This window comes from Alexandromys fortis, unplaced genomic scaffold (assembly GCF_014885135.2).
Source record: "Alexandromys fortis isolate MF-2015 unplaced genomic scaffold, M_Fortis_MF-2015_v1.1 scaffold_38, whole genome shotgun sequence".
Lineage (NCBI taxonomy): Eukaryota > Metazoa > Chordata > Mammalia > Rodentia > Cricetidae > Alexandromys > Alexandromys fortis.
Genome location: NW_026067916.1, coordinates 12,386,770 through 12,399,841, shown reverse-complemented (window position 1 = coordinate 12,399,841; position 13,072 = coordinate 12,386,770). Strand labels below are relative to the sequence as shown.

The following is a 13,072-nucleotide window of genomic DNA, read 5'->3' as shown; positions in this document are numbered from 1 at the left end:
CTCCCATGGCCAGACCTTCTCTTTCAGACTCTCTCAGTCTTCTTAGTTTTCTGTCACCGTTGTCTCCTGCCTCAACTCTCTGCGTCAGCCTTGTAAAGGTGAGGACTGAGGGGGACCACTTATGAATGTGACCCAGGAATCATCACAGGGTTTTGCTTTGCCTTTTTTGTGCTCAGGAAGTGAGCTCTGCAAGACCCAAGGGTTAATGTCAATTGCCGTCAACTTCCGTTGTGAGTTCCCCTGGACTGGCCTGCTTCTGAGGCTGTTTTCAGGCAGCAGATACGTCACCGGCTCAGTGAGGTGACAGCCGCAGAATGATTGCATCTAGGCCATTCTGCTGCTGGTGCTTCCGAAGCCAGCCTTCAAAATGCAAACTTAGCAGTATCGAGGGGTTTAAATTGCATTTTCCTTCTGCTTTTGCATTTGGGACGGTGGTTCTTAACTCACCTCTAGAAAGGAGCAAGGGCACATGCTGAAGAGCAGGTGTTCTGGATGGCTTCAGTTATCCCCAAATAGTTCCCCGCTGAAATGTAGGTCACAGTGTTTTCTGGAAGGACATAGCATCCTTCCACCCCCTAACTGCTGCCTTTTCCTGTTTTATATATACAGGAACTTGACAAAGAGCTCCCAGTGCTTAAGCCGTATTTTATCAGTGACCCTGAAGAAGCTGGGGTGACCGAGGCTGGCTTACGAGTCACGTGGCTGGGCCACGCCACGCTGATGGTGGAGATGGACGAGCTCATTTTCCTCACGGACCCCATGTTCAGCTCCCGCGCCTCTCCCTCACAGTACATGGGCCCGAAGCGATTCCGCCGCCCCCCGTGTACCATAAGTGAGCTCCCCCCAATAGATGCCGTCCTTATCAGTCACAACCACTACGACCACCTGGACCACGGCTCTGTCCTGGCTCTGAATGAGCGGTTTGGTAGTGACCTGAGATGGTTCGTGCCTCTGGGTCTCCTCGACTGGATGCAGAAATGCGGCTGTGAGAACGTGATCGAGCTGGACTGGTGGGAGGAGAATTGCGTGCCCGGCCACGACAAGGTCACCTTTGTCTTCACGCCTTCCCAACACTGGTGTAAAAGGACCCTCCTGGACGACAACAGGGTCCTGTGGGGCAGCTGGTCTGTGCTGGGGCCTTGGAACCGGTTCTTCTTTGCTGGGGATACTGGCTACTGCCCTGCTTTCGAAGAGATAGGGAAGAGATTTGGGCCCTTCGACCTCGCAGCTATTCCCATTGGAGCATATGAGCCAAGGTTTGTAAACACGGATGTTACAGGCTATGATTCCCGATACTGTGGAATTTGTGATTTTAGTGGTGGGCTTGGTATATACATTGATAGAAGTTGAAGTTAGATTCATATTCAATTTTATATTAAGGTGTAAAGAATTGGGCAGGGCAGTGGTGGCTCACACCTTTTAATCTCTGGGAGATCAAAGCTAGCCTGGAGGAAGAAAAAGAATTTCTATACCTTGGCGGAGCCCACACCTTCCGGTTCACTAGTCAGTGCCCAGAGCCGATTCCTGGTCTTCTTCACACTTGTGGGTGAGCATCTTTTACCCTGTGACTGGGAATTACAGTCCCTGTCCTGCAGAGCGAGGACACAAGTTGGCCCATAGCCCTCATGATGCTCCTACTTTGAGTCAGCGCACAGAATCTGGTCCTGTCATGCCGTTCCCCCTCCCGCCACCGTGTGCTCAGCACTGGCTTTGAGAGCAGTGAGGGACCACACTGTCACTACTGAAGACCCAGAGGACCTGACTACTGTGTTGTACTTAATACTGTCCCTTAGAAGAGGCACAATTTTAGTGATATACATGTGAAGCAAACGGGCTGTAACAACGTGGGCTGGGAAGTTGGTTTCCTGGGTAATAAAATGAGTGCTTATACAAGCAATTGTGGGTGGGTGCAGGTCTGGATCCTCAGAACCCACAGTAAAAAAACCCTGGCTGACAGCACATTCCTGGAATTCCAGAGCTGGGGAGGCAGGCAGGAGGATCCTGGATGTTCACTGGCCAGACAGTGTAACCAATCAGGGAGACCCAGGTTCAGCGAGAGAAGCAGGCTTTAAAACAAGGTGGGGGCCTTGCAAAATGGATTAGCAGCTGAAGGCACCAGCTACTCAGGGTAAAGCCTGAAGACCGGAGTTTGGTCCCCAGGACCTGCGGGTTTGAAGGAGAGAATCAACACCTGTAAGTTCTCTTCGCCCGCATGTGTGTGTTACACGCAAAGAATAAATAAATGTGATAATTTTTTCCCCTAAATAGGCAGAGAGGGAAATACCTGATGTTGACCTCTGGGCTGCACGTGTCCTCATACACATGTGCACATACACGAACACACCACACATACCAGGTTTTGCCTTCCTTCACAGCATGCGGATATATGTGTGTCATTCAGGCTCCCCTGCAAGCACTATCACTAACACAGATACACTGTATCGCTAACATAGACACATTGTAACTCTAATACAGATACATTGTAGCTCTAACACAGATACATTGTATCTCTAACACAGCCACACTGTGGCTCTAACACAGATACATTGTATCTCTAACACAGCCACCTTATAGCTCCAATGCAGGTACATTGTAGCTCTAACACAGATACATTGTAGCTCTAACACAGATACATTGTAGCTCTAATACAGATACATTGTGTCTCTAACACAGGCAGTATATCTATAACTTCAGAACTTGAGACTCACTTGGGTAGCAGTTTGTACACATGGTAAGGGATTTTGTAGTCTTTTGTTTTTACCTTATATCTATTATTTTATCCATCCGTTTCCTTGTAACTGGGGATTGAATCCAGGGCCTCAGACATCACTGAGCTGCCAAATTCATTTGTTACCCGTTAAGTTCACCAAACCTTATTAACATTATCTATCTATCTATCTATCTATCATCTATCAATCAATCTATCTATCTTTACTATTTTCTTATTGTGGGGTTAGATACTTTATTTTTGACTTTTTTGATACGGGATTTCTCTGTAGCTTTGAAGCCTGTCCTGGACCAGGCTGGCCTTGAACTCACAGAGATCTGCCTGCCTCTGGCTCCTGAGTGCTAGCATTAAAGGCATGTACCACCACTGGTTCTTAGTCATTATTAAAACTATCATAACTTGGGGTGGGAAGATGGCTCCGTAGGGTAATGGTACCTGCCAGCAAGCCTGATAACCTGAGTTCAAGACCCACGTGGTGGATGAGAAAACTGATTCCCACGAAATTACCCTCTGACCTCCATACATGCATATAGACAGTCACACACAAAATAAATTAAAATGTAATAGTCAAAAAAGGATGCTATGGTATTTGAAAGGTATTATATTGAAGGGATACTAAAGATTAAAAAAACTGAAAAACTATCATAACTTGCCAGATGAGGTGGCACATGCCTCTAATTCCAAAACTTCTGTTTCAGAAAAACCACCACCACTACAGACCACAACAAAAAGTATAATAAGTCAGTACTAGTATTTGAATTTTACTTTTTCCATTCAAATGATTCTAGTTCTCATGAAACTTCTGAAAATATAAATCAACATGGCTTTAAAAAACTGTGGTTGTGGTACACGCTTTTAATCTGAGCACTTGGGAGGCAGAGGCAGGCAGGTTTCTGTGAGTTTGAGGCCAGCCTGGTCTACAGAGTGAGTTCTAGGACTGTCAGGGATACACAGAGAAACCTTGTCTTGAAAAAACAAAACAGAAACAAAGAAACCAGTTACAAATCATTTTCAAATGACGTTGGCTTTTACTCACTATGTATTAGAGTATCTCTTATAGTTATGAATCCAAGCCCCCACGAGTACTATCGTATGTGTTTAGCATGTGTGTCTGTGGTGAGGGCACAGACTGCATGCTCACGACCTTGCCTTTCTCTGCAGTGCTGTGCTCCGTCTTCGTTCTAGGCTGGGAGAGGCCAGGGCTGGAGGCATGGCCTGCTTTAAGAGCTTTAAGCATGGTACCATGTGTATCATGGAGTCTGGCTTTGTCTTGTCAACCCTAGCTGTTTCAGAAATGAAATAAAACTTAGGACCTCTGCACACACGTAAGCCGATTAGAGCAAGAAATGTCTTTCCATTGTGCGCTGGGAGTATTTCCTTCCTCCGTCCAGGTGTCTCATCCTCAGACACTGCAGCTGGAATTCCTTTTCCCACGTGCGGTGCTGGGGTCTGAATCCAGAGCCCTGACCAAGCTAGGTCAAGCGGTCTGTTGGCTTTAGCACTGACGTTTCATTTTAATGGCTAGAGGATAGATAGATAGATAGATAGATAGATAGATAGATAGATGATAGATAGATAGATAGATAGATAGATAGATAGATAGATTTCAGGTAAACGGAAGTTAGAAGAGAGATAGGATTGTTTAATAGGCAGTAGACACACCAAGACTGTTTCCGTTCTGTCTTGACTCCTGAGTGTCAGGACCCAGGCAGAATGCGGCTTCTGTCGTCTGCTGAGTGGCTTTGGTTTGGGGTTCCCAGAGGACCCAGCAGCCCAGCAGCTGCTGACAGTGAAATCATCCTGTGCTGCTGTAGGTGGATGGACTCTTGGGGACGAGTTCTGGGGGGGCCAGAGCCCCTGTACAGAGCTCCTCTTAGGCTCTAGCACTGGTTGGTGGTGGCAGACCAGGACGTGAAGAATACGAGGAAAATGTTTCTCCTCAGCTGAACTAATGGCTTCGGAAGTAAAACGTGTGTTCTTTGTATGAAAAATAATTTATTCTTTCCTTAGGATGACGTTTTTGTTAATTATTTTTCTGGGAGGAGTCTGTGAATAGGTACTGCATTTAATGTTTTCATAACTGCCTTGTTTAACCATCATAATTCCTTTATAGGGTGAACCAGAGTTTACACTTCACAGACACAGAAAGGGGATGCAAGGATGAGGGAACTTTCCAAAGGCATTGCAACCATGGCATGAGTCTGGACTCGGGCTCTAGTTCTGAAGCCTGGGGTGGCTCCCCTGTGCTAGTCAGTCCTCTAGGACTTGGTTATCTGTCCTCACTATGAGTCTTTTTGCCCAGCCAACACCTCAGTTCAGTTTTATGATGTTTTAAATAAAATACCTTGGCTGGCATGGGTTTAAGGTTTGTACACTTTACTCTGCACACTATGGGTGTTTGAGACGACATCGTGATAATATAGTCCAGTCTTGATGTAGTGTCCTCACGCGGAGCGGCAGGGTTATAGATGTTCGCTGTGAATGTATGTATGTATCCGGCTGCTTTCGTTTTGCTCGCTTGTGTTGGGTCAGTCTCTGTCTGTGGGGGATCCTTGTTCTATGGTAACTGGAGTTTGGGCTCCAATTCTTTGCCCATTATTTTATTTCTTTGATTCATTCCTAAAATTGCAGAGTATCTGCTTTTTAAAGTAATAAGTCATGTTTTTAATACAGCATCAGTCAAAATCAAACATGAAACAAAGCTCGAGACTCTTGTTTAGCCATTTATACACACAAGAGTTTTGCTTTTTTGCCTCCAGAGAAAAGTGGACTGAAGGGAAATAATTTTACTGACTGTGCATAGGTTTTGCTTATGTCTAGAATCTTGTTTATTTGCATATATATTTTAAGAGTCATTTACTTTTTTTTTTTTTTTTTTTTTTTTTTTTTTTTTTTTTTTTTTTGGTGTTTTTTTTTTTTTTTTTTTTTTTTTTTTTTTTTTTTTTTTTTTTTTTTTTTTTTTTTTTTTTTTTTTTTTTTTTTTTTTGAGGCAGCATTTCCCTAGCTGTCCTGGAACTCTCTTTATAGACCAGGCTGGCCTTCAACTCAGAGATCTGCCTACCTCTCCCTCCCAAGCGCTAGGATTAAAGGCGTGCACCACCACCGCCCAGCGAAGATTTTACTTTTGATATTTATTGGTATTGTGTGTCTGTGTGAGTGAATGCCACGTGTCTGGGTACCTACAGGGGTCAGAAGAGGGTGTTACCTCCCTGAGAGCTGGAGTTATAAGCCATCTTGAGCCTCTTGATGAGGGTGCTGGGAGCTGAACTCAGGTCTCCAGGAAGTGGGCGGAGCCATCTCTCAGGCCTTGTTTGTTTTCTCACAGTCTTGGCCCGCCTCCAGACTGAGTGTCTGGTTCATTTATCACTGCTAGTGTTCCTTCCCTGTGATTCTCAGTTCTGGCTGCCTAAGCCTAGGGCCGGAGTAGTTACATCAGGATAATGGGGTAACTTTTCTTTGTGAGATTCCTGGATGAGCTCCGGAGTAGTTACATCAGGATAATGGGGTAACTTTTCTTTGTGAGTTTCCTGGATGAGCTCCCTTGACTTTGATGGCTGGAAAGTGTCTGAAAGCAACCCTGAAGGACTTGGGGCGGGGGCGGGGTTGGGGGGGGAGGAGCGTAAAAATCGGCACAGTGAGGTGCTGTTTTCAAATGTTGTCCTGTGAAGAATCTTTGGCTTTAAATTTTATTTTGAACTGTGTATATATGCGTGCCTCTTTGTGTGTTTGTGTGTGTGAGTTAAGTGTCCAAGGAGGCCAGACGAAGACACTGGATCTCCTGGAGCTGGGGTTGCAGGCAGTTGCGAGCTGCCTGATGTGGGAACCGAACTCAGGTTTTCTGCAGGGGTCGTGCGAGCTCTTAACTGCACAGTCACCTCTCCCGATGTGCGGACTGTTAGAAGCTGATTAAATGAGACGGTCATTCGACTCTAGGATGTTTTTCAAAGCTGAATTAATGAATTGCTGTGTTTCGTCAGGTGGTTTATGAAATACCAGCATGTTGACCCAGAAGATGCTGTAAGGATTCACATCGATATTCAGACGAAGAGATCGGTGGGAATTCACTGGGGAACTTTTGCCTTAGCTAATGAGGTAAGTGTGGTTTAAACAGACAGCTCAGCCGTGACTGCGCGTTTGACTGTTGGTGGGATTTCACAGACCACGCCGTGGACTCGAATTCCATACAGACTCGAATTCCATACAGATACCACGACCACCACATAAGCTGGAGGGACAAAGCATATTTAAGAGTAAAATAACACTTGAGAGTTAAATCAGTAGGAATTAAACCCCACGGCGTGCTGCTTTGGGGGCTCATTTTCATAGTTAATGAAGCATGCGCATCCGAAATCTGTGTGTGACACAGAGAATGTACCATCACGCCCCCATGCTCCAGATGGCTGATGTTCTGCTAGGAGCTAGAAGACACGCACGTTGTGTACTGGAGGGTGGACGTGCTTTCATAGTGCTGGGCAGATCTACTGGTCTCAAAACAGGGAGGGAGCAGGAATCGTTTCATGGAAAGAGGCATTGCTAACTTGGCCACAGGCAAGAAGAAAGTATTTATTTCCAGAGGAGGGAAGGGCAGAGCATAGTCTGGGGGCAGCAATCATGGGGAGAGGAGGAGTTTGCTCAGCAGGAGAGTGGGTGTCATGGAGGGCTGTGGGAGAAGAGAGCCGGAATGTGGGGCTTTCTAGAAACATCTGACCCGTTCAGTTCACTTCCCCCAGTGTTTGTTATCTCCACGGTGTAAATGTGGCTTATTTAGACTGTATAGGAAGAGCTGACTCTTTCTCGGGGAACTGATCCCCAGGCTCTGCTGGTATGGGCTCTAGAGTCAGGAAGTCTAGTGAAATCGTCTCTTCATCCCCGGATTCGAGCCCAAGGAATCCAAGAAAGGGGTTAGAAGTTAATTTCCCCTGTTTGGCCCTCGGTGACTACTTCTGTCTCCCAGGGCCTCTGCAGAGACCCGGTGTTTCCTTGCTGTTTTTAACCCTCTTATTCTGCTTTGTTTCTGGTGTGGTCTCTTCTTAAGATATAGTTTGTTCCAAAATTACCTAATACATGCAATGCTCACCTCCCTATCCCCTAATTAAGACGTCTATCTTATGATGCAATCACCCTGAGTAATGCAGTGGGTCTTTAGCCATGCTGCTGGAGGTGGAGTGGAGTCATGCATGAAAACCCACAGAGCTAGGAGGTTTTCATGTACGTGTGAAGGGGCAAACCGCTGTTTGATGGCTCTACCTGTGTGTGTGTATGTGTGTGTGTGTTCCATGTATGCCTTTTGTAGTGATTGTGTTACTAAACCTTTGTAAGGGAGGGAATGGTGGCTCAGCTTGAGTGAGTGGGCAGACAGTTGTGCTCTTTCCTGAGACCATTTCACAGCCAGGCAGTGGTGGCGCACACCTTTAATCCCAGCATTTGGGAGACAGAAGCAGGTAGATCTTTGTGAGTTTGAGGTCAGCCTGGTCTACAGAGTGATTTTCAGAACAGTTTTATGTAGAGAAACCCTGTCTCAAAAAAACAAAATCATTTCGTTTGCTTTAGTTAGGTTTTCTGTTGCCATGAAGAGACACCTTGGCCACAGGAAGTCTTATAAAGGAAAACCTTTAGTTGGGTCTGACTTAGTTTCAGAGGTGTAGTCTGTTGTTGTCATGGCGGGAAACATGGTGCTGGAGAAGGAGCTGAGACAGCAAGAAGAGAGAGACACTGGGCCTATCCTGAGCGGTTGAAACCCCAAAAGCCCACCCCTAGTGACGTACTTCCTCCAACAAAACCACACCTACTTCAACAGGCCACACCCCTAATAGGCCATGTATTTAAACTTGTGAGTCTGTGGGGGCCGTTCCTGTTCAAACCACTGCATCACTAAACCCTCCGAGAATTGCGCTCGCTTGCTCCAGGAGGTGTCAGCAGGAAGACGGCAGCATAGGTGGCCACTTGAGCATCTCAAACAGAATAAAACCCCTAAGGGAGGTTTGTTTATGCCGGGCCTCCATCTTTGTTTCTTTCCGAGGCTCTCCATAAACTCCTCTTTTCTTCGACTGTTTTATAGTTACCAGTTTTCTCCGCCGACACGAAAGCATGGAAGTCTATGGGATCTTCAGATGTGCCTAGTCCATAGTTTCTAAATATTTGGTGTTCGTATAAGCACTGGAAATAGCTGCTCATTGTGATATAAGCAGGATGCAGATGTCTGTAACGTGGCAGCACCCTGAAGTTCTGTATGTATGTGCTGGAGCCCACAGACTATACAGCAAAGTACAGCTCCACGGGAAGTGTATGTGTATATATACTCCATATGGAGAACCCGACTGCGGAGCTTTGGGAACGCTTGAACTTCTCATAGTCACTGTCGATTCTGTAGAACTCTCGTGAAATCATGATGCTTCTCCCTTCCATAACATCCCAGCAATGTATAAATCATTCGTTGAGATAGCCTGACTTTTCCTGTACCAGCAACCGGATAGCTTATCCCACACCATGAAGCCCTGGTGTGAAGCAGTCACTCAGCCAAACCTTTGTTATCATCGTCAGATCTACGTAAATCTAGTCCCCCACAAATATCCTGATTGACAGGGTTCATTGACAAGAAAGGAACCCTAGGCAGGAGGCACTGAGCAGAGAGTTTGTCTGCTCTCACTGACAAACAGGCCTGGGTGGCCCTGAATTCTCTAGCAGCAGATTCCTTTGCTCTGCCCTAACAGGCTACTAATATTCTGTATTTACCCTTCACCTTGGTTTCAATTAACATAAGATCATAGCCCAGGAAATTAACTGTTTATACCTTTACCCCTAGAGATACAGGAAAGGTTGAGTAGCTAACCCAACTCAGAAAAAGAAATTCCTTCTCACCTGGACACTGGCAGGGGCCCTGCTGGAGTTGGAAGCAAAGTCTCTAAGGAGATACCTTTCAATTCAGCCAACTAGACCTTGATGCAAATCAAACACTTTGCCTTCCTTCTAAGCCCTTAGATTGCTATGGTTACCAAGGCTGTGTTCCCAGCCACCAAGGAAGGAAGCAAAGGTGTTCAGAAAGTGCAACAGCACCATTGTGTTTTCTACAATTATTAATCACAAACTTCTGGCATAACTGTTACCCTTATGAAATGTGGTCAATGAATGAAAACTTCTGAGAATTTTGTATTGATTCTTAATTAATCCTGTAGACGGAAGTTTCTGTCCCACCTGGTCCCACAGCCATTCAGTCCCAAGGAAACATACAGAGGCTTATATTATAAACTTATAAACTGTTTGGCCTATTAGCTCAGGTTTATTATTAACTAGCTCATATGACTTAAATTAACCCGTACTTCTTATCTGTGTTTATCCATGTGGCTTGGTACCTTTTCTCAGTGCAGCATTCTCATCTTGCTTCCTCTGTGTCTGGGTGGTGACTGCAGACTGAGCCTTTCCCCTTCCCAGAATTCTAGTCTAGTTGTCCCACCTATACTTCCTGCCTGGCCAGTGGCCAGTCAGTGTTTTATTAAACAAATCCAAGTGACAGATCTTTACAGTGTACAAGAGCCTTATCCCACAGCACATCCTCCCAGTATCTGCTGGGAGCTTCATAGCCACACCCCTCTGAGGTGCAAGGCACTTCCTTTACCTTACATTTGGTGTCAAAGTATCTTTGCTCATGAAGCCATCTTGCCCATCCAGTTTGAATGTTTAAGAGCTTATTCAAGTGCGCAAGAACATTCTGGAGTGTGCCTTGTGCTGTTCTTATGGTGCTAAGAGAGCACTGAGGATGTTCTTACAGTGCTAAGGGAGCACTGAGGGTGTACTGCTCTTACAGTGCTAAGGGAGCACTAAGGATGTTCTTACGGTGCTAAGGGAGCACTGAGGATGTTCTTAGGGTGCTAAGGGAGCACTGAGGATGAGCTTGTCTTACGGTGCTAAGGGAGCACTGAGGATGTTCATATGTGCTAAGGGAGCACTAAGGGTGTTCTTACGGTGCTAAGGGAGCACTGAGGCAATCAGGAGTTGGACTGCACTGTGTTTTCTGTTCTCATCCTCTGACAAGGGAACCTTTAGGGTGACAGCCTTCTTCAGCCATCTTGCCCATACAAACACAGATAGAGTCCCTCATGCTTACACGCACTGTCATGCAGTCTTCTAGTATCATTTCTTGGTATTGACTCCAGCCAAACTGCAATTGTATTATGTAAGATCTGGATCGGATTTTGTGTGATGTAAGGAGACACCACAGCGCATACACAGACATTTGGATGTATACAGACAATTATCTTTCTCATAGTAGACAGTGGCTTTGTAATTAGTGACTTCCATTGTGGAAGAAGACATATTTGCTAATGGTTCATTTAAAGGAACTCCCGGTGTTTTAAACTCATTGAATGCTTATCTGGAATAGCTCTCAAGGATTTGTATTGTAAGTCTTCCTTCTCCTCCCTGTCCCTCCAGCACTACTTAGAGCCTCCCGTGAAACTGAAGGAAGCTCTAGAGAGATATGGACTTAAGATTGAAGACTTCTTTGTCCTGAAGCACGGAGAGTCAAGATACTTGAATACTGATGATAAAGCTTTCTAAGAGACATGAAATGGGACTCTCAGGAAAACAAATGAGAAGACTAAGAACTCGCTAATATTACGCCATTTTTCACGTGGAAACAACTTCCGCAAGTGTGTGTTTTGTTTTGCATCCTAACTTGCCAACTGCCAAGACTCACAGAAACTGTGAGAGTCCAGGGAGGGTCATTCAAGGAACTGTCTGTTATAGACTTAAAGAAATACCAATGACACAAACATCGCAATATATTATTTTTTTAGCAAAACACTACATTTTAGTGTAGTAGAATTTCTAAGGTTGTGAAAAATGACATTAAAGTTTCCTTTCTTTTTCTGTGATTCAGGGCTTTCTCAAGAAGAGTGGAGCTTGCCTACCTACCTAGACTGTTCAGACACACAGCCCTTTCCTATATTCATATGATAAAATGATAATCGTGACTTCCACATGCAAAGTGAGCCTTCAGATTGCACTGTCAGGATGAGCTTCTGGCCTTGGTGACGCACATCTACAGTCCCAGCACTAGGGGGGGGGGGGGGAATGAGGCAGATGGGTCACAAGTTCAAGGCCAGCCAGAGCTACCAGGAAGACCCTGTCTCAGGAGGAAACATTAGCTTCCGTGCCAGGTGTTAAGAATGTAGGTGTTGGGGCTAAATGATCATTCTACAGTGGAAAGAAGCTCCTTGTGTCGGGTGCTCACATTCCTGTGCACCCGTGAGCATCTCAAGGCAGCACCTACACAGATGCACCCCAGGTCAACGCTGACGGGCGAAGGGAACAGTGTAGGTCTGAGATGTAGGGGAGTTTAAATTTCAGTCAGACACTCTGCAAGGCACACCGGAACCACAGCGAAGTATTTCACACATCCTAAATGTGAATACGTCATGCACTTGGAATTAAATTTTATTTTCTTCATTTCCACTTTATACACATACATACAACACACACATACACACACATACTTTTTCCTGTTCTCTGAGCTCTAACCCCAAATATAACAATAAGATTTATAAGTATGCTTTACATGACTTGGGCGTGTTATATGTTTTTATATTAAATGACCTGTAAGCACAACTGTATCTTTTAGTAAGCCATTGTGAGATAACAGTAGATTTTTAAGATTTTGGAGTCTTTGGCCAGTGTGCCTCTGCATCCACAGTGTGTTGTGAACGGTCAGGAAGTGGGCTGCCCACATGTTAGTGAGGACGAGTTCTGCTTCTGACTCAGACCCGTGAAATCAACTTTCTTGGCACAAAACACAGTAGGTTTCCTCTCTATATAAAATATTACATAGGGAGTACTCAATACTTTGATGTGTTTGTATGGGTATATGCATGCCACACCTTGGCCTCTCTCATCGGAACATTTCCCCGAAACAAGTGACTTGAATTCAGACCCGACCTCACCACGTACGGCAAGAGGATGATGTTAACCTCCAGAGGGGAGGATGATAGACCGCACTTTAGAAATCTGCAGAGAAAACTGTCTGATACAGACAGGCATGGCAGAAAGAGCCATAGCAATGTTTTGGGTAATGCGTTGATCTCATTGCAACCACCAACTGGAGACTAACTTTAGTGAGTAGTAGCCAATATAAATAAATGATCATCAGAGTTTAGTATTTTTGTATGAAATGTTTTTATCAGTCCAGGGGAAATGTGCACTGTAATACCGTGTGTATCGTGAACGTGCCTTGGAGGCACTAAAGCACAAGATTCTATTTAGAATCAGCTCAGTAGCAATCTCCTCACTGCAACTGGATTGAATGGGACACAGTCTGTGGTCCCAGCCTCGGGGGACAGCTGGACATAGGTT

General features: G+C 45.2%; 1 protein-coding gene across 4 annotated transcripts in view; it reads left to right on the top strand.

Annotated features, from left to right (window-relative positions):
• The window catches only part of Napepld (N-acyl phosphatidylethanolamine phospholipase D), a 34,266-nt gene extending 21,391 nt beyond the window's left edge, over window positions 1-12,875 (top strand). For all 4 annotated transcript variants that reach the window (XM_050139826.1, XM_050139829.1, XM_050139827.1 and 1 more), the window contains 3 exons: window positions 610-1,256; window positions 6,706-6,820; window positions 11,156-12,875. In XM_050139826.1, coding sequence (XP_049995783.1) covers window positions 610-1,256; window positions 6,706-6,820; window positions 11,156-11,281 — 888 coding nt within the window. In that variant the 3' untranslated portion in view covers window positions 11,282-12,875. The remainder of the gene's footprint in view (window positions 1-609; window positions 1,257-6,705; window positions 6,821-11,155) is intronic.
• Window positions 12,876-13,072: the final 197 nt, after the last annotated feature.